Raw genomic sequence first — 16502 nt, forward strand, 5'->3', positions numbered from 1 at the left:
TGTCTGTGAAGTCAGACTATTTTCTTGACGGTATTGAAGGCTGTTTGCCTTTTTCTACTGTGCTGACAATTGCATCAATGTTGCAAAAGTAATGGTGGGTACATTCTCTGGTGTTTTAACATGAATTAAGGCAGTGGCAATTATTTATTTTATTAAATCTTGATCCTAGAGTGCATTTAAAAAATCTTTGTGACAAGTAGGGAGCATATGCATAAAGGACTTCTGTTTCATACTGAAGTAAAACAGTTGTCTTCAGGAAAAGTACCTGTCCAGCTGGCACGGTAGTGTGCACCTGTATTCTCAGCTACTTGGAGGCTAAGGCAGGAAGCTTACTTGAACCCAGGAGTTCAGTCCAGTCTGGGTAACATTGCAAGACCCCGTTTCTTAAAAAAATAAAAAAGGTACTTGTTCAATTTAATTGTGAGCTGAGCTAGCTTTTTTTACTTCTTCTGTAGAATATCATTTTTACTTGAAAGGACAATTGACAGACTGTGGTTATTCAGATTTTAGTGCTTGGCAGATACATTCTTGAAAATGAAGTGAGCCTGTCACTTCAAGTAAAACAGTGGACATTATTTGTTGCCAATGATAATATGTAAGCTTTCAGACAAAAATGAGAATTTTGGAATATTTATACTTGATATTGTGAGCTTGAAAACGTCCCAGCACTTGAAGACTTTCCTGATGAGATTGGTGATGTTGTTAACCAGTGTGATTTTGTATATTGGATAATGAAATGTGTTAGCATTTGGAGTACTACATAAATCAGGGAACCAATATTTTCAAAATGACCACTGCATGGTGGCACAAAATCATGGTTAAAGATCCAATAACAGTGCAAGACACGCTTGGACTTTAACATAACAGGGTATGAAATATTCATTGCTGTGGCTTCAGATTCTGCATTGCAGCCAATCTTTAAGAAATGGCCACTTTTTGATTATTAATGTAGTATCGAAGAATATCTAAAATTGTTTGAAAAGACAAAGTACTTCTTTTTACAACTACGTGTTTATTTAGAGTCAGATTTCTTTCATGTATTTCAGTCAAAAAACATATTGAGCGAGACTCTGTCAAAGGAAAAAATATATATATATCTATATCTCACAAGAGATTGAATGCAGAAGCAAATAGAGGAATTCAGCTGTTTTCTACAAAGTCAGACATTAAAGAGTTTTGGAAAACTAAAAAATATTTGTTTTATAGACTTTTTGTCATTAAAATATGTTGCATTAACATGTAATACTGGTTTGTTTCTTAAGTTTTACTCTGACTATTCTTTTTAAAATTATAGTCAGCCCAGTTTGTACCAGCTGACCCTTACCTCATTTCCCATCTTTACCCTTCTGCTCTAGTCTTTTCCAATAAAGGCCTTAAGTTATATACCATATATTAGTTTGTTGGGATTACTGTTTGTCTTTTCTTACTAGAATGTAACCTACACAGGGTGAAGGGTTTTTTTTTGTCTTGTATGTCGGTTGTCTAGAACAGTGCCTGGCATATATGTGGTCAAGAAATAGTTGTCAAGTGAAGGATACAGGTTTCATGACTCTTCAGTTGTATTCATATTTTTTGCTTATCTTGCATTCTCTGATTTTGGAATGATTTCAACAGCCGCTTTCCTTAGCTATTTTATGGTATCTCTCCTTTGGGAAAATACTTTAATTATTTTTGATGATCCTGGCCTCTAATTTTGGCTTTTGTGGATTTAACTCTGAAATTTCCAGAAAGTGCTATGTAGCACGATGGCAGTTAAATTTCCTTCTGGAGTGCCTGCGCTGATGCACAGTGTGAGATGAACACAGGGATTCTTAACCTTAGCTGTCCATCAGAATTAGTGGGAGCTTTAAAAAGCAAAAAGAGCCCACTGAATCAAAAATCAGTGAGGAGGCCAAGGATTATGTACTTGTTAACAAGGTTTCTAGGTGATTGTTATTAGCTAGCCTGGCAGAATTAGATGCTCTTTTTTTTTCATTTTTTCTTATTGTGGTCTCACTGTTTTGTCCAGGCTGGAGTGCAGTGGCCATGCACAGGCATGACCATGGCACACTACAGCTTCAAATTTCTGACCTCAAGCAATCCTCCCTTCTCAGGCTCCCAAGTAGCTAGGGCAACAGGCTCCAGCCACTGCACCCAGTGGATGCTCTAATTAATTAGCAATGTCTGCCATGGATGATTGCGATTCAGTACTAATTCCTTCGCTGTGTCTTAATGAGAAAAAAGCCACAAGCTAAATTTTTAGCTTATAAAATATTGGGACTTTGCTTCTGTTTTCATAGATAGGGAATGCTCCTTGTTTTCATGAAGCATGAATTTTGATATTTTTAAATTCATTAAGAACTATTTTTTGGCCTAACATATATCAGGGACAGGGCATCCTGTACATTTAAAAATAATGTATATTTTGCGCCTGTTGGTCCAAGTACCCTGTATTGTCTGTTAGGTCTAGTTGATTTATAGTATTTGAGTCCTCTATATCCTTATTAATCTTTTACCTGGATTTCATATTTGTTGAGAGTGGGGTGTTGAATTTTCTAAGTATTAATGTAGAGCAGTCTCTTTCTCCCTTCATTTTTGTCAACATTTGCTACGTCAGTTTTGGTGTTCTCTTTCAGTGCATATATGTTTATAATTGTTATATCTTGAGGAATTGACCCTTTGATCGGTATACAGTATTCTTTCTTTTTGAAACAATTTTGGATTTAAAAATATTTTATCTGATATTAGTGTAACTTTGCCAGCTGTCTTTTGGTTAGTATTTGCATGAAATATCTTTTTCCATCCTTTCACTTTCAATTTATTAGTGTCTTTGGGTCTAAAGTGAGTCTCTAATAGGCAGCATATAGTTGGATTTTTTTTTTTTTTGAGACGGAGTCTCGCACTGTTGCCCAGGCTGGAGTGCAGTGGCGTGATCTGGGCCCACTGCAACCTCCGCCTCCTGGGTTCAAGTGATTCTCCTGCCTCAGTCTCCTGAGTACCTGGGATAACAGGCACTCGCCACCAAGCCCGGCTAATTTTTGTATTTATAGTAGAGACGGGGTTTCACCATCTTGGTCAGGTTGGTCTCAAACTCCTGACCTTGTGATCCACCTGCCTTGGCCTCCCAAAGTGCTGGGATTATAGGCGTGAGCCACCGCGCCCGGCCACTTGTTTGTTTTTAATCCTCTCTGCCAGTCTGTGATGTGACAGAAGGTAGTCAAGTGGGAAATGCCAGATGCCGGTCCTTCCAGTGGAACAACTATTGACTTGGCAAGAACTGTTGGAAGCAGCCGTTTTGGAACTTCAGAACCTAACATTGGTTTTCATCACTGATGGGCTGGTACAGAGGCTTTCTCTGTTAGTTTCATCCCCCTCCGCTGAAGCAGTTTCTCCTTCAGCTTTGTTCATGTTTCCTTTTTGTTGGATGCAGGCATTTAAGGAAATATACCAGGTCACTGGTTGATTAGGGAGATAACAGAAGAGAGACTTCAGTGACCACACTTAAGGAATACAATAAATAGTAGTTTTAAAAAGCCATTAAACAAATAGACAGCAACCTTCATTGTGTAACAGCAGCAACTCTGGGGAAGGAGAATCTGGTTTCTAGAGTTACTACATTGCAATGTACAGAATATCCAGTTTTAAATAGTAAATAGTAAATAAAATACTATATTGTATAGAAAGAAGCCTGAAAGTATGGCCCATTCATAGGAGAAAAAGAAATAGAAACCACAAGGATACCTAGACGTTGGATTTACTAGACAGATGCTTTAACCTTCTTAAATATGCTTAACGTGCTTTAGGAAACTGTGAACCAAAAAAACTAAAGGAAATCTGGAGAATGATACATGAAGTAGAGAATATTAATAAAGAAATTATTAGAAGGAAACAACTTCTGGAACTTTAAAGTACAGTAGCTAAAGTAAACTCTTTAGAGGGGATCAGTAGCAGATTTGAGCAAGCAGAAGAATCAGCAAACATGAAGGTCAGTTGAGATGATCCGTTGGAAGAGCAGAACGACAAAACAATACATAAAAATGAACAGTCTAAAGGACCTATGGGACACCACCAAGTGTACTTGTGTACACTTAGGAGACCCACGAGAGCAAGAAATTGACAGAAAAAAAATTTGAGGAAATAATGGCTGAAAATTGCCAAATTCATATACAAATATATAGCTAAAATACAGGAATCTGTACATCCAAGTACACCACACACTGGATATATTAAAACAACAGAAATTTATTCATAGGTCAGGAGACCGGAAGTCCATATTAATGTGCCAGCAGGGCCACACTCCCTGTGAAGCCTCTAGGAGAGAATCCTTTGCCTCTTCCAGCTTTTGTTGGCTTCCTGCATTCCTTGGCTTATGGCAGCATAACTCAAGTCTTTGGCTTCACATGACCTTTCTCCTGTGTGTGTGTCTATTTGTCCCCAAATCTCCCTCTCCTTATGTAGACATCAGTCATCATTGAATTTAGTGCCCTCTTTAATATCCAGTGTGATCTCATCCGAACTTGATTACATCGATAAATAGCTTTTTCAGTTTTAGAGACAGGGGCTTGCTCTTTTGCCCAGGCTAGACTACAGTGAGTCAGTCATAGCTGACTATACCCTCTGCTTCCTGGGCTCAAGCAGTCCTCCCGCTGCAACCTCCTGAATGGCTGAGACTACAGGTGTGCACCACCACACCCAGCTAAGTTTTAAAGTTTTTTGTAGAGGTAGGATCTGGATATATTGCCCAGGCTGGTCTTGAACTGCTGGCCTCAAGCGACTACCTTGGCCTCCCAAAGTGTTGGGATTACAGGCATGAGTCACTATGCGTGGCCTTGTTTCTAAAAAGATCGCATTCACAGGTGGCAGAAGGAGGGGTAAGACTTAAGCATATAGTTTTGGGGGATGCAATTCAACCAGTTATAAGCAGTTCTGCTAGCAACAAATTTCTTCCTGTTTTGTTCATCTGTGAATGTCTTTATGAAAGATCATGTTGGTGGATTTAGGACTCTTTCTTTGAGCACTTTGAATAGGTCATCTTACTGCCTCTGGCTACTTCTGTTTTGATGAGAATCAACTATTGCAGTTCCATTGTAGGTGATGAGTCATTTTTGTCTTGGTGCTTTCAAGGTTTTTTCTGTGTCTTTGGCTTTGAAACATTTTGACTACGTTGTGTGTGTTTGTAAATCGTTGAGTTTATTATCATTTGAGTTTGTTGAGCCTCCTGGATGTATAGATAAATATTTTCCAGTAGATTTTGGAAGTTGTCAGCCATTATTTCTTTGAGTATTTTTTCCTACTCCTGTCTGTCCTCTCCTTCTGGTGCTCCCATTACACGTATATTGTTGTGCCTCCTAATGGCCCCACATTTCTTTGAGGCTGTGTTCAGTTTTCATATTCTGATTTCTATTCTTTGGATTATGTCATCTCTGTTATCTGTTTTCAAGTTTACTAATTCTTCTGCTAGTTCACATCTACTACTGAGCCCCTCTAATGAACTCATTTTAGTTATTTTTCAATTTCAGAATTTCTATTTGGTTTTTAAAAAATAATTTCTGTCTCTGTGTGTGTGTATACATATATATGTGTGTGTATATATGTGTGTGTGTGTATATATATATATACACACACACACATATATTTATTTTTTTTTGGGGGAGGACGGAGTCCCACTCTGTCACCAGGCTGGAATGCAGTGGTGCAATGTCTGCTCACTGCAATCTCCACCTCCCCAGTTCAAGCCATTCTCCTGCCTCAGCCTCCCGAGTAGCTGGGATTACAGGCATGCATTACCACACCCACTTAATTTTCGTACTTTTAGTAGAGACAGGTTTCACCATGTTGGCCAGCATGGTCTCATGATCCCCCTGCCTTGGCCTCCCAAAGTGTTTTGTTTTTTTTTTTTTTTTTTTTTTTTTCCCCCAGACACAGTCTTGCTCTGTGGCCCAGGCTGGAGTGCAGTGGTGTGGTCTCGGCTCCCTGCAACCTTTGCCTCCTGGATTCAAGCAATTCTCTTGCCTCAGCCTCCCGAGTAGCTGGGATTACAGATGTGTGCCATCACATCTTTTGTAGTTTTAGTAGAGATGGAGTTTTGCCATGTTGGCCAGGCTGGTCTCGAACTCCTGACCTCAAGTGATCCACCTGCCTTGGCCTCCCAAAGTGCTGGGATTACAGGTGTGAGCCACTGCACCTGTCCTCTTTATTCATATTCTTTATTTGACCTGATACTGTCATCATATTTTCTTTTGGTTTTTTGACCATGGTTTCATTTAATTCTTTGAACTTATTTATAATGACTACTTACAGATCTTTTTCTATGAAATCTGATGCCTGGTCCTCTCACATGCAGTTTATGTTGCCTGCTTTTTGTTGTCATTGGATTATAGGTTATACCTTCTTGTTTCTTCCATATCTTGTAATTTTTTGTTGAAGTCTGGACATTTTAGATAATACATTGTAGCAACTCTGGGTGCTGGTCTCCCTGTTCTCCCACCCCTGGGCTTATTACTGTTATTTGCTTCTTTACTCCTTTGTTGACTGGCTGGGTTATTTTAATGAAGTGCTCACCCCTCCCCCGAAGCTTCTGATGTTGCTCTGCAGTGACCACAGCCTTGGGCATGCCCAGTTACCCTGGGATGGTTGTCATGGGTTTGATTGTCTCTCTCTGAGCACACCTTCTGTAATGCTCTGGGGTGTAAATTGCTTTATAAATTGAGCCCATCACATTCAGGCTCCTTTGAATGGATACTGTCCATGGTTCATGTTTGAGATTTGTTCTGACCCAAGCAGAGGCCCTCCTCACCTGTCTGTGTCCCCATTTCTCTCCAGCACAGCAGCTCATCTACATTCTGGCCATATTTCCAGCTGCTTTTACCGTTCTCTTCCCAGTTAGCTCTCACCAGAACTCTCCCTCACTGTTTTTGGGAGCACTCTTTGGCTTGAAGTCAGTTTCTTTGGAGAGTTGTGGAGCACTCTTGTTCTAAATGTCTGCTTCCTCACCCCCCACCTCTCTGAGCCACAGCATTTGTGCTGTGGCTGTGGACAGTGGTGTACCAGTCTCTGGGTGATACCCTTGCCTTAGGAGCTGAGTGCCTGGGAACGGGGGGAAAGCAGCAGCCCCAGGTCTCCTCAGTTTGGCTTTCTTGGTGTGGGACCCCCAGCCCTTGACCCAGGGCAGGGGTTCTCTGGGCCCAGCAGTGTCTGTCCCATCAATGGGACCTGAGTGAAAGAAAGGAGCCCACACGTCTTACTCACACTCACCCAGAATTCAGCCTCAACAACGGGTAGGTGGGGGTGGGATGGGAAATGCGGAGGTCCTTGTCCTCCAGCTGGGAGCTGAGTGGGGAGGGCATCCTGTGTTCTTGGCTGCACTGGTCTGGAGTGGAGTCTTAGCATTACTGAGTTTCGAGGATGAAGAGGGGTGGGTCCTGGTTTAAAACTCATTAATTCTTGCTGCCATTCTTGCCAAATTTTTGGTAGATTTCTGGAATAAGTGTCTTTTCATTTGTTGTATGTCCTTAGAATTATTCTTAGAGACTTTAAGTAGTTATTTTATAAAACAGTTTTCACCAGCCTCACAGGGAGAGGACCCGTGGAGCTCCTCATTCTGTCGTATTGGAAGTGGAACTTCTTGAGGCTATTAATTCTTTAATGTCTTTAATTATTGGATTTTCTTTCTTTCTTTTCTTTTCTTTTTTTTTTTAAAGCACTTGTTCTGTTTGGTAATTGTATTAGGCCGTTCTCACAGGGCTCTAAAGAAATACTGGCAACTGGGTAATTGATAAAGAAGAGAGGCTTAATTGGCTCATGGTTCTGTAGGCTGTACAAGTGTGGCGTCAGCACCTGCTCAGTTTCTGGGGAGGCCTCAGGGAGCTTTTACTCATGGTGGAAGGCCAAGCAGGAGCAGGCACTTACCTTACATGGCAAAAGAAGGAGCAAGAGAGTGAGCAGAGGCGGGGAGGGGTGCCACACTTTACAACAACCAAATCTCCAGAGAGCTCACTGGCTATGGTGAGGGCAGTACCAAGCCATGCCGGATCTGCCCCTGGGACCCAAACGCCTCCCACCAGGCCCCACCTCCAACACTGGGGATTACAATTCAACATGAGATTTGGCAGGGATGTATATTCAAACTGTATCAGTAGTGTTTGGTAAGAGTATATGTATTACTTCGGTAGAACTTAATTGATTTCCAGCTCCAGGCTCGGAAAATTCCTGAGGCTTTATAGGTGTTTATATCATCTGGCCCTACCTACCCCAACCACCTACCCCTAGGTAGACTCTTTCTGGGGAGAGAGATCTATGTTCTGCTGTCTCTCAAATTTCTTTGCTTGTATGTATGTCTGAGATGAAAGCCTTTAATTTCAATTCTTTGTTTACTAGGAATAAAAATAACTTTGTCAGGTGCCACCCATTTGTCAGTTCTTGTATTTTAAAATACATTGTCAAATTTAATGTTCCAGCAAATTTATGAAGTAGATAATAGCTTCGTTTTTACAGAAAAAGAAACAGGCCTCTAAAGGGCTCTGCTCTTAATTGCCCTTTCTTCACTGTCCATTTCAGTAGCCACTTGCCACACATGGCACCAAGCACTTGGAATGTGGCTTGTTCACATTGAGATGTGAGATGTGCTGTGTGTGCAAAATAAGCAGTTAGTATGGAAAAAATGTAAAATATGCTGTTAATATTTTCTGTATTGATTACACACTGTGATTTATATATATATCTGTGTGTGTATATATATACTTTTTTTTTTTTTTTTTGAGACAGAGTCTCTGTCACCCAGGCTGGAGTGCAGTGGCGTGATCTCAGCTCACTGCAGTTTTGCCTCCCGGTTCAAGCGATTCTAGTGCCTCAGCCCCCCAAGTAGTTGGGATAGCTGGGACTACGGACGTGCACCTCCATGCCTGGCTGATTTTTTTTTTTTTGTATTTTTTTTAGTAGAGGTGGAGTTTTGCTGTGTTGGCCAGGCTGGTCTCAAACGCCTGACCTCAAGTGATCCATCCGCTTTGGCCTCCCGAAGTGCTGGGATTACAGGCATGAGCCAGCGCGCCTAGCCATACATACTGTGATAATATTTTGGATATACTATGTTAAATAAAATATATTGTTAAAATATCGCCTGTTAAAGTTTCACCTATTTCTCTTTACCTTTTATAAATGTGGCTACTAGAAAACTAGAATTAGGTGTGTGCTTATATTTCCGTTGCTCAGCACGTCTCTGTGTTATCTCTATTTTGCTTAAATGGAATCTTAGCTTTCCCTGGTTTGGAAAAGTGACGATTACAAAAAGTGTTATGAAAGTCTCTAACTTTTTAGCACATCACATTTTTTTTCTTTCACGCAGTAAAAAAACCACTCAAAACCCATTTTATAAAGAAAACACTTTAATAACATTTGTGGGGTTTTTTTTTTGTTTTGAAAACCTGTTAGTGATTTTTCATGCCCAATAATGTTCAATAAGTTGGTTTTCTTGGATAGCTTGGTGTTTTTTAAGATGTTTCATTATTAAAAATGGCTAAAGTGTAAAATGATAGTTATATATGAAACTTCTGTAATTTAAAATGTCGTCAGGAATCCTTAACAAAGTTGTTTTAGTGTTTGAATTATTTGCATTGTGTCTATTGTAACTTAGTAAAACTGACTTCAATGGACTGTTCTCATAGATGATGACTTTGACCAGTTTGATAAACCTGGCGCAGAACGGTCGTGGAGAAGAAGAGCTGCTGATGAGGACTGGGACAGGTACGTGCACCCTGTGCTTCACCTGACCGCCCGTGCCGATCTCTCTCATTCTGACACTTGCTTCCTGAGGGATCTTTGCTGAACACAGCACTGTGACTACCTGGTGCTCTCTCTTGAGTGGGGCTGTCCCTCCTGGGCTAAAGTGAAGCTTCTCCATGCAGAAGGCTGAGGTGGGCTCCTCTTCCGCGCCTGTGTTGTGCGGAGGGCGGCCAACAGATCATAGGTCTTCTGTCCTTTTTCTTTGTTTTTGTACAGTAATGATACTGACTTTGTGGACACCCAGAACCATTACTGGAGTGGCCTTGTGCCAGAGTTCTTTAAGCTCTACTTTGTGCTGAGTATCTGGCTACACTTTTAACGTTTTTTCCATTCTAATGTGTGTAGATGGTATTTCACTAATTTTAACTTTTGTTTTCCTGGTTACCAGTGAAGATGAAAATCCCTGTTTAGGAATGGATGAAAATGACCTGTTCAGGAATACACACAAACACAATTTAAAAATCCACAGAAATGATAGATGGTAGTTTGATAGAGTGGTTACCTCTGGCAAGGAGTTATAACAGAGGTTAGAGATGTGTTCTGGGAGAAATACACAGTGGGGCTTAATCTGGGTTGTGGGGCTGAGAAATGATGGTTATTCTTTATAACTTTTTTAACACCTTAAATACTGTGTTGAGAAAATGTAACAATTACTTTGAAGCTGCAGTCCATTTGAAAACGGCAGTGTCACATCTAGAAGTTTTATAGAATAATCTAACTTGAGAACTCTGAGGCCCTTACAGTCCACGTAAAGCTGATTGCTCTTCAGTGATTCATGCAGTGTATTAGGATTCTCCAGAGGAGCAGAACCAAAAGAGTATATGTAGAAAGATTCGTTATGAAGGACTGGCTCACGTGATTGTGGAGACTGAGAAGTTACACGGTCTGTAGAATGGTGTAGTTCCAGTCTGAGCCCAGTGGCCTGTGAACCAGGGGAGCCAGTGGTGGGAGTCCCTATCTGAGCCTGGAGGCCTGAGAACCAGGAGCACCCATGTCTGAGGGCAGAAGATAGCTCAGCTCAAGAAGAGGGTGAATTTCCCCAACTCCAACTTTTTGGGTAATGTCTGCCCACATTGGTGAGGATGGATTTCTTTACTGTCTATGGATTCATTGCTAATCAGCTCTGGAAGCACCCTCATGGACTTTCACAGAAATAATGTTTTGTTAGGTAGCTGGGCACCTCTTATCCCAGTCAAGCTGTCGCACACAATCAGCCAGTATGCATTCTAAAAGTTAAATAGTGCTTAAAAACGAAGCCTTTCCTAGAAAAGAAATGGTCTTACTAGTAAGTACTAAAGCTAGTTTTGACTAAAAGACTGTGATGGTGAGCTGAATAAAATATTAAGTGGGTCTTTTAGTAGCTTACTCATTATTTGGAGTTCCTCTTTGAATGGTCTGTTCATATCTGTTTTTCTTTTGGGTTGTTTGTGTTTTGCTTATTGATTTTAGGGACTGTTTATATTATACTTACTGGAAATTTATTTTTATTGTTTATAGATATCTCTTCCCAGTCTGTGGCATGTGTTTCCTTAAAAAATAGTCTTTAACTAGATTTTTGAAAAGAATACAGTCAAATGTATAATCTTTTTCCTGTATAGTTTTTTATTCTTTTTTTATTAAAACATGAAAAAAATGTATTTGGAAACCCTTTTCAGACTTCCAAGAAAGTTGCAAAAATAATACAGAAACTCCCACTTGACCTTCTCTTACACTCATGAACTGCTTGTCATTCTAATTGTTTACATACATGGATATACTGTATATGTAAAATTTTCTTTCCTGTACTATTTGACAGTAGGTTGCAGGCATCATGCCACTTCTGAATGCTTCAATATTGTTTAGCATGTATTTCCCCCAAAACAGGAACTTTCACTTATATAAATATTGTATAATATTTAAAGTCAGGAAGTTTTTATCAGTCATCCAATTCTATATATGTGAGGTTTATCGTTGTTCTTTTGGAGACAGGGCGTTTCTCTGTCACGCAGGTGGAGTGTAGTGGTGTGATCATAGCAAGCAGGAACTCCTGGGCCCAAGTGATGCTCGTCCCTTGGCCTCCCAGATTGCTGGGGTTACAGGCAAGAGCTAGCATGCCCTGCCTAGTTCTATTTTTTATTCTACAGTGGTTATTCAGATGTTTGTCAGTAATGCTCCTGCCTTGGCCTCCCAGAGTGCTGGGATTGGAGTGAGCTAGTGTGCCCTGCCCAGTTGTATTTTTATTCTACAGTGGTTACTCAGATTGTTGTCAGTTGTCTCAATAATTTCCTTTATACCCCCCAAAAGAATTTTTTGTTCTGGTTCAAGATTCAGTTCAGGATCATACATTGCATTTTTCTTTCATTGTTTCCTAATGTGGAAGAATTCTGTAGTCTGTCTTTTATGATGTTGACAGGCCATTTATTTTGGGTTTGCTGGTGTTCCATCGTGACTAAATGCGGGCTGTGCGTTGTGGTCAGGGTAGATGATGTGCGGCCTCCTGAGTGCCCACTTCAGGAGGCACAGGAAATTGGTTTGTGCTTTTTGTCCTTAAGAAATTCTGCCCTTCCTTGTATTCTGGATATCTCCTGCATGTGTCTATGAAAGTTGTAATTTTTTTAATAGCTATACAGTCTGCCTGAAATTGATTAAATTGATTGATTTTTAGTTACAAGTTCAAGCATATGTGAAAATAGACTAGTACAGTGAACCCAATGTACCATCCCCCAGTTTCACCAGTTATCAGCATATAGCCAATCTCTTATCCATACTCTCTGCAACCCCCTCAAATCACAAAATTTGTTCTGAAAAAATTTCGGAATATATTTTTCTAAAAAATAAAGGTTTACAAATACAGCCACAATAGATACTGTATCTAAACAAATTCCTTATTATGTAAATACCTTAGTGTTTACATTTCCGATTGCCTCTTATATTTGTGTGTGTCTATGTATACGTATGTAGATGCATATATATCTACATACATATGTATACACACATTTTAAACATATGTATTAGTATACTGTCACACAGTGTGGTTGTGTGTGTGCTTTCTGATTGAATTGGACGCACGTGGTCATTGATGGGTGTATCTTTCAAGTGTTGTTTCATATACAGGTTCTCCCCCATCTTATTTTAGTTCCATGCAGTTTTTGTTGAAGAAGCAAGGTAACGTGTCTTCTAGAGTTTTTCCTTTTGCTGATTGCACTCCCTGAGGTGTTTTTAGTGTGTCCCTTAACTGCTGGTATTTTATGTGAGTTAATAGAAGTGGATGGGATTCAGGTTTGAACTTGGGGGAGGGGCCGCGGTGTGGCAGTGTAGTAAGTATTGCTGTGTTCCTCATCGGAAGCTACTTGGGTGCTGGTGAACTTCGTGTGGTGATACCTCTGCTTTTTGTGTTACCTGTAGTACTAGTACACTAATACAGTACCTAAGTACTGTCAACTAGTTCGTTCTTCTGAGGTAGAGATTACATAGAAAAGACAGGGTAAGTGATTCTTTCCTGTCATTTACCAAGTTTCAAACTAAGAAGTCAGCTCTAGCACTTGCAGGGATGAGTTTTGTTTTTGAATCATTTTGAAATCATAGATTTAAATGTTGGTTGTGTTGAATCCATTGTCATTTAGTATCTTTATTGGTGGTTACATTGCCTGATATTTGTTCAACTGGAATTTCTTCAGGTTGGCTCCTGTGTCCATTTGACATGACTTTAGACGTCTTTGGCAGCTGTCTTGCTTTCTGCTATGATGGAACTTGTTTTGGTCATGGTGTGAGATGGTTCTAGTTTTTATCGTTTACTGTATTATGAATTGCAGTTGTCTCAGTGTTGTTTGTGAACAAGCTGTTTTTTTTTTTTACTGTCTTCAGTGACATGTTTGCATCTATGAAGATTTTGCCACATGTATTTCTTTTTTGATGTTTTAAGCATAAGACAGCCTCTCTGTGTGCTGCATGACACAGAGAGAGACACTTGGAAGGTGAGAAGACTGGGTCAGGAATTACTATGGTAAGTTCTTCTGCCAAGCTGTACTGGTAGTGGTGTTTGGAAGAATATGATATCATTGTTGAACCAACACCTGAAATTGTGTGTTTTTTTTTTTTAAAGATATTAATGTCGCATGTGTCCAGGCAAGAAAGAGATGCACACTCAAAAAGTTGTTTTTGTTGGTTTGTTTTTGTTTTTTTGAGACAGAGTCTGCTCTGGAGTGCAGTGGTGCGATATCAGCTCACTGCAACCTCTACCTCCCAGGTTCAAGCAATTCTCGTGCCTCAGTCTCCCGAGTAGCCGGGATTACAGGCATGTGCCACTGTGCCTGGCTAATTTTTATATTTTTAGTAGAGAAGGGGTTTCGCCGTGTTGGCCAGGCTGCTCTTGAACTCCTGGTCTCAGGTGATCCAACCACCTCAGCCTCCCAAAGTGTTGAGATTACAGGTGTGAATCACCACGCCCGGCCCAAAAAGTTTTAACTGAAGAAATGTAATGAAGGGTCTATTTACAGGGCAGGGTTAAAGAACTAATGAGTTCATTCCCATCCAGGGAGTACCAGTTCCTGCCCCGGCCTTGTGGGAAGTGGTGTCCTAGGGCCCAGTGAAGGCTGTTGGGGGAGGGATACTGTAGTCTCTATTTCTTCAGGTGAGAAGGGAGGGGCCGGTCTTTCTCCTCCTACTTGGTGACGTTATGTTGGTGCTTCCCAATGGGTGAATACATCTGGAAGCCAGAGGTTAGGACAGGCTGTGCCAGCTGCTCCTGGAGGACACAGTACAGCCACAGAGCGGGCAGGTAAGACGGAGAGTGGACTAGAGTGGGGAGGACCCAGAGACTACAGCCCCACATACAGTGGTCAAGTTCACTTCTGGTTTTGAAAGGCTGTAGCCAAGTGGCTGACAGCAAATACTTGTTTCCTGAAAAACGTCTTTGAGGATAACTTCTGTTTCTAAGTAAAAATATACTTGCTTTCAAAGAGCTCATTGTCTATAAGCTTTAATAAGAAGTGCCTGCCAGAAAGATTGTTCGTACTCAAGTAGTGATTACTGGTGGAATCTTTAGGGAGCTCTAGAATTGAACACAGGAAGCCTCTTCATCAGCCCAGTGCTTGTTTGCTTTCCTAGAACACTTGCTGCTACTGCCAGCCAGAGTGACTGCTCACCCCTTTGAAACTGCCAGATGGAGACCAGTCATTTCCATTAGTTCATTGTTGTTTTTGGCAAGAGTGGATGTAGTTTTACGTATGTAATAAATTTATTCGTTATGTGTACATTCTTTGTGAGGGTCCAACTTTACGATGACAAGAAGAAAAGTACATATAGTTTCTGTGGGGTGTGTGCGTAGTAGTTAGGACTTGGATTCTCTCACTGGTGTCACTACTTCCTAGCTGGGTGACCTTGGGCAAATTAGCATCTTAGTGTCTCTGTTTTCACATTTTAAAAATGGCAACGGTGTAAGTGTCTACCTGAGAGAGTTATTATGTCAGTGAAAAGCTCGTGTGTGTGGAACATGTCAAGTGGTGCCTGGCACAGAAGTGTGCTGAGCGGATGCTGTGGATCGCTGGGGCTGCTGTTTATAGTTAGTTGTTCTGTACTGAATCCCACTGTCCCCCATCCTGTTTCTTATTAGTCATGAAACAAGTACTAGTCTTCATTTTCTCTACTTATTTTATAGTTGATACACTTACTTATCCTTTTAAAAATGTTTTTGTTGAGAAAAAATAAGTAGTTATTAAAGGTTGATTTATTTCCATGTACTTGTCAGCAAAAGGCACAGATACTTTCTAGATTTTTGCTTGTATAATTACTAACGCCTGTTTTTAAACTTTGTCAGTTTGCCCTGGGAAACTGGCATCACATTCCATTTTTAGTTACTTAAGGTGATGGTATAGATGAGTGCCTGTCTTTAAAAGAGGTGCTTGTGTGTTTTTGTTTATCTGGAATCAAATTTTCTTTCTTTTTTTTTTTTTTTTGAGACGGAGTCTCGCTCCATCACCCAGGCTGGAGTGCAGTGGCGCAATCTCGGCTCACTGCAAACTCCGCCTCCCGGGTTCACGCCATTCTCCTGCCTCAGCCTCTCCGAGTAGCTGGGACTACAGGCGCCTGCCACCACTCCCAGCTAATTTTTTGTATTTTTAGTAGAGACGGGGTTTCACCGTGGACTCGATCTCCTGACCTCTCGTGATCCGCCCGCCTCGGCCTCCCAAAGTGCTGGGATTACAAGCGTGAGCCACCGTGCCTGGCCTGGAATCATATTTTCAAACGGGGTTATTGTAAATGTTGTTGACTAGACAGCATTGTTTTCTCCCTGCCTCTGGAGGGTGGTTGGAACACTGAAGATACAAAGATTGTATTTGAAGATGGTAGTGGTTTTAAAATGTTGGAAGAAGCTATATGTTATTCTCTTATAACTATCGTATAGGAGTCTGTGAAAGATTGTTTTTCAAGGGCTGTTAAGTTCTTGTCCTGCATCTGTCACTGCTGTGTGACTTTAGGCAAGTTATTTCATGTCCTGACCTTATTTTCTTTTATCTGTAAAATGTAATATAGGACTTATTGGAGGATAACTTAAAATAACGAATGAAGTCTTTAGTGCATGAATTAAATGATTTGTCAGGTTGTTTTTAGTTCTAAAAGGCATTATATAGAAACATGCATTTCATTATAACTCCATATATGCATTCCCAGAGATTATAGTATTCTGCAAAGTGGCATGCTAAAAATAAACACGATTTTTTGGTAAAGTAGTGGTTTTGCTAAACCTATAGAATTTTGTAACCAGAGCC

At 40.5% G+C, this 16502-nt stretch overlaps 1 protein-coding gene across 5 annotated transcripts in view; it reads left to right on the forward strand.

The window, feature by feature from the left end:
* The window catches only part of RBM33 (RNA binding motif protein 33), a 138542-nt gene that overhangs the window by 11178 nt on the left and 110862 nt on the right, over positions 1 to 16502 (forward strand). For all 5 annotated transcript variants that reach the window (XM_030826282.1, XM_030826285.1, XM_030826283.1 and 2 more), the window contains exon 2: positions 9639 to 9717. In XM_030826282.1, coding sequence (XP_030682142.1) covers positions 9639 to 9717 — 79 coding nt within the window. The remainder of the gene's footprint in view (positions 1 to 9638; positions 9718 to 16502) is intronic.

The sequence above is a fragment of the Nomascus leucogenys genome, chromosome 13, assembly GCF_006542625.1.
Source record: "Nomascus leucogenys isolate Asia chromosome 13, Asia_NLE_v1, whole genome shotgun sequence".
NCBI classification, from domain to species: Eukaryota; Metazoa; Chordata; class Mammalia; order Primates; family Hylobatidae; genus Nomascus; species Nomascus leucogenys.